This window comes from Tympanuchus pallidicinctus, unplaced genomic scaffold (genome assembly GCF_026119805.1).
Source record: "Tympanuchus pallidicinctus isolate F22 unplaced genomic scaffold, pur_lepc_1.0 scaffold23, whole genome shotgun sequence".
Taxonomy (NCBI): Eukaryota; Metazoa; Chordata; class Aves; order Galliformes; family Phasianidae; genus Tympanuchus; species Tympanuchus pallidicinctus.
In genome coordinates, this window is record NW_026294740.1 from 9,289,360 (window position 1) to 9,294,226 (window position 4,867).

Consider the following 4,867-nt stretch of genomic DNA (forward strand, 5'->3'; position numbering starts at 1 on the left):
GCCAGAGAGAGATCAGACAGTGTGAAAAAACTGGGGGAGATGGCCACCAATCAATTAGATACAATTTATACTATTTAATTTCTTCTATTTATTTGTTACCCTTTCAAGAACTTACACTAATTAATTTCTGTCTTCAATAGCATGCATAGAAAGGAGCCTGACACTTTAACCCCTAAGAAGAGTGAGTTTTGCAAGGCATGCCATCAGGAGGAAGCACTGCCTCTCCCCACGAGCAGTTCTTGCACTGATATGCACTGCATCAGATGGGGCATTGATGCATGCAGCTTTTCTGACCCTTCCAACCTGTCTCATCAGGTTTCTGATACAGGGCACCAACCTCTGCTTCCCTCTGCAAGCCTTGCAGGCACAACTTCTCCTCCTAACCTGGGAACGTGGCTCTTCTTTTGGTGCAGTTCAACAGAATCCTTGAGAGGCCACATCTAGGCAGGTACCTATGAATATCTGTGTGTGTATATATATATATAATTTTACAGGCACAATAGGGGAAATCTGCCCAAATGACGTGAGATACACTCTCTGTAAATTCTTACCATTTCCTACAGGTTAGATCTTCACAACTGCACAGTTTAACTTTCTGCAATGAAAAATACCCAGAATAAAACAGCCAGACTATTCTCCTACAAGTTTAAACAACTATTTTCAAGGAATAAAAACTCAACCAGAATGTTCATGCGAATGCCATTTAATGTTTCTTGAACACTACAATTGCTGGGCAGATGAAGCAGTGGCAGCTAACAGCTCTCCTCTCCTGGCAGCCTCAGGGACTGGGGCTCTGGTACAGCTCACAGTGCTCGGGAGCTCTTAGTGCAGCTCTGGTTGCTGTCCTGTTGCTCCTTGCAAGCTGCTGACGGGAATAATCTGACTTTTTCTCGAATCTCAGTCAGGATGCCAATTTCTCGATCCAGAAATGATTGAAACTGTGCAGCATATATATCTACATTCCTGATTGTTCCTGCAGCCACCTCTAAGAGTTCTTTCAAACATCGCAGAGATTTCTGATGCTTCTCCATAAGTGTTTTCTCATTTCTCTCTTTTCTCTTAAATGCCTTGGACAAGGCTTCCTTGTTTGCCTGCACCCCAAGCTGCTGCTGCTGTGGTAAGCTGGACACGATCTGAAAAGGCTGTTTAAGAGAATTTAAATCCACAACCAGCTCCTTCACACGGTTGGCATACCGCAGGGTGTTAAGGGTGTGCTCACAGGATCTCATTCCTGGAGAGACAGTGGCAATCATGCAGGTATATGAGTTTTCCCCTATAAGAGAGTCCCTCAGGACTTGGGTGAGCTTGCTAGCCCTGAATGGGGTGTGGGTTTTGTTGTGCCCCAATGCCCTGATACATTCCTTGAGTGCCAAGAGACTTTTATTAATGTCAGCCCCCTCCAGCCTCGTTTGCTTGTCTGCAGCTGTGACATCAGCTCCTCTTTCATTCCCAGCCAGATCAATTAGGGAAAATTTGGCATACAACTGTCCTCTCTTCTTGAGTATGAGCTGGAAGATGGCATGGCTCCGGGAGGACTGAGTGTTGGCCGAAGTTTGGCCTGCCATGCGACAGTTGCTGCCTGTTTCAATGAGCCTGATGACATCTTCCACGCTGGTGACCTCTTCCTCACACAGGCCTACCACCTGGGTCTCCTTTTTACCATCCTCTAGCACCCTCAACCGCTTCTTCTTGTTCAGCAGGTCAAACACTTTGCCCCTATAAATCTCAAAGAAGGCTCCATAGACCCAAAGCTCCAGTTTCTGGTAATTAGGGTACTGCAGCCTGTGGAAGACATCCTCAGCGACCTGGACGTAGATTCCTTTGCTAGAGATGGTTCCCCGCATGGTGTGTGTCTTGCCGCTGCCAGTCTGGCCATAGGCAAAGCAGGTGGCCATGCCTCCCTGGAAGATGATATCCACGAGGGGCTGGGCGGTGTGCCTGTACACCAGCTCGTTGGTAGCATGCTCATCAAAGGCATGGTCGAAGCGGAAGACCTGGTTGTTCAGATACTGTGTGAGATCCAACTTCTGCTTGGCTTCATGCACAATCACCATGCCCTGGCAGGACACTGTCACCACATCGGTGTCACTGAGCTCAGCCTCCCGCTGGTTCAGGGGCCGCTTGCGAATGCACACACTGATGCGGCGAGGCTGACATGGCATGGAGGCCCACGATGCCTTGCCATGCAGGTGGTTGCGGCACTCCTGGATCATGGCCACTATGTCACTCCTGGCATGGAGTGATGTGCTGTCCTTTTGAGCTGGCTTCTCCTGCACATCCAGCTGATGGTATTCCTGCTGTTTCGGCAGCCTGTCCATCTGCCACATGCACGGTGTCATCCACCTCATTTCGGACTGAGGCTGGGCAACCACAGGGCTCCTCCTGCTGTCCCAACACACTTCCATTTTGGTGGGCTGTGGCAGCCTTTCACTCACTGGGCTCCGGTAACCTCTGGCTGACAGCGAGGTCTCAGCGCTGCTTGTGAATCTGCTCCTTGGGGCTAGATGAGGGTTGAGATCAAAGATGACCTGGAGATCCACCTGTTTGGCCTGGCTGGTCCCTCTCTCAAGCCATTCCACAGTGACGCTGGAGGTGTTTTCATGGAGCTTTGTCACTACTGCCTGACATGTGTGCCCACTGCTGTGCTTGATTTCCACACAGCTGCCCAGCTGGATGAGCCCAAACTTGCTGGCCATGCTGTTCATGGACCTGGATGCAGGGGGGGCAGGCAGACTCATGTTACTCCTGAGGGCTCAGTGCTCCAGAACCCAGCACCGTGTCACAGTGGTTGCTGTGGAACTGGAGTCAGCTTTGAAGTGGAACAAAGATGGGCTTCTAATCCGCTGCTATGAGTGAAAGTAACGTGTAATGCTGCCATCACCTGAAAAGGCCTATTGGAACATCCAGGCTGGTGTGCAGCTGCCGTAACACGTCGTGTCCAATTAGATCAGTCACATTGTGTTAAGCCACTGCCAGTGACACAAGAATTTATAGCAGTGACACATGCGCAGAAATTCAGGAGAGCATTCTCAACCCGGATTGGCCATGTGAAAATGAAGGAAGCATAATTGCCTTGAATGTAAATTTCGAATTCTTTTAAAAGGCTTTGCATGCCTGGAAATCCTGCTTGAACAAAATACGAGCTTAAGAGAAAAGAAATGAAAACTGGACTTGCAATGTCAGTGCCATGAGTATATCTGCATCCATAAGCAAGGAGTTAATTTTGATAAGTGGAAAAACTGGTAATATTTTTAATTCATTTCTGTAATGTTCTTCAATCACCTGGATTCCTGAATAAAGAATTTCAAAGTTTTGGTTACATCTTTTTAACATTCACATTAACATTCACACTTTTGTCTGGGGACAGAGCTGCCACGACTGCCGCTCCTTTCAACTGTTTGTGCTGCACTCCATCCTCACGCCTCAGCATGCACTGTAAATGTAACACAAACCGTTTTTGTTTGCTGAAGTTATATCACGATGATAGAGAGATCTGATTGTTGGGGCTCCATCTCAAAACGCCAGCCTGATGAAGGATGTGGAGCAATAAAACAGCAGCCACTTGTTGGAGAGATTTGGGAGAGCAAATCCTGCTTTGTGTGCCGTTAGATAAGCTTGAAGAAACACAGAGCATCAGGGATACAGGGCACAGGAAAGCTGAGATTTAAAGGGCTTGTTCAGCTTTCCATGGCAACACTGTCCCTCTTAGTGTCAGACCTTGCTCAAACTCTTCTGCCAGATCTGGAGGTCACAGCACCTTGGAGCAGAGGCTGAAGCAGTAACCCAGGAATGGGCCAGAGGGGTAAACTGCAATCAGTCCTTATAGCAAGCTGACTTTTCTGTTTAATGCTTGGAGACCTTTTTAGAATCTCCAATGCGCATCAGTCAAGGCATTGCTTGAGGAATCTGATATTGGCTCTCAGATAGCTGAACGACTTTCATTCTGCTCACAGAATGATGCAAGTGCTGCAACGCGCACTTGGGTAACTGCAGCCATACCCACCACACTGTGCACACAGTTGCTCATTTTGGTTTTAATTAGCGATAACTTTGTAAGAGGAAATGACTCAATTTCATAAATGCATCGAAATAGCCCCAAATAACCATAATGGAAAACTAATTTTGGGATTGTCGCTAGGCTTATTAAAGCTTTGTTCATAGGAAGATGCTTTTTAAAGGAGCCTGACTGACTGAGGTTTGCTTCATTTAGACATACATTCTTTTCTCCAAAGCTGTTAGAAGACAATTTTTCAGCACAAATAAAGAACCAGGACCTGCAGTTGCTACCAGTTGCACAGTGATGTATGCAAAAGGTGACAGAACAGCAGTGTGGGGCTGAGAGAGTTTATCATCTGTGAGAACGCACAAATTAGCAATGGTGCAACTTAGAAAAAATAAGGAAAAAAATCCTTCAGAAATAACTCTCCTGATGAGGGATAATTTGTGACCTTTTCGGAGAGGCATTCTGGATAACCCAAACACAAAAATATGCATTTTAAATATAAATCTCCCATGGGACAAAACATCAAATCAAGTTTTGTTACAGCACTGCTGCAAATGGACACCCAGCAGCTGCTGAGCTCAGGAGTTGGCTGCAGGCTTCCTGCATGGCCACACAACCTGGAGCTGACTGAGTTCTTCGGGAGCTGAGCGCACATCACAGCCCCTCCTTTGCAGTCAGCACTCATCAACTGTCCCTTCTTCAACAAACCACCAACTGCTCTTTCCTGAGAGCCCATCTGTTGAAATAGAAGTGCTTTAATAACAGGAAGGAAGTGCTGGATCTATCAGCATGTTTTAGAAGGAACGGCTTCGATTTTTGGGTTGTGTATGTAATGATAACGGTTGTCTTGTCATTAACCTACAG

At 46.9% G+C, this 4,867-nt stretch overlaps 1 protein-coding gene across 1 annotated transcript; it reads right to left on the reverse strand.

Annotated features, from left to right (window-relative positions):
• Nucleotides 1-803: 803 nt before the first annotated feature.
• On the reverse strand, nucleotides 804-2,696 carry KIF2B (kinesin family member 2B). The gene has a single exon (XM_052687801.1). The coding sequence runs from the start codon at nucleotides 2,694-2,696 to the stop codon at nucleotides 804-806; it is 1,893 nt and encodes a 630-aa protein (XP_052543761.1).
• Between the last annotated feature and the right edge of the window lie 2,171 nt (nucleotides 2,697-4,867).

What these genes read in the sequence shown, in the direction of transcription:
- KIF2B (XM_052687801.1), bottom strand. Translation starts at nt 2,696, where the DNA reads ATGGCCAGCAAGTTTGGGCTCATCCAGCTGGGCAGCTGTGTGGAAATC.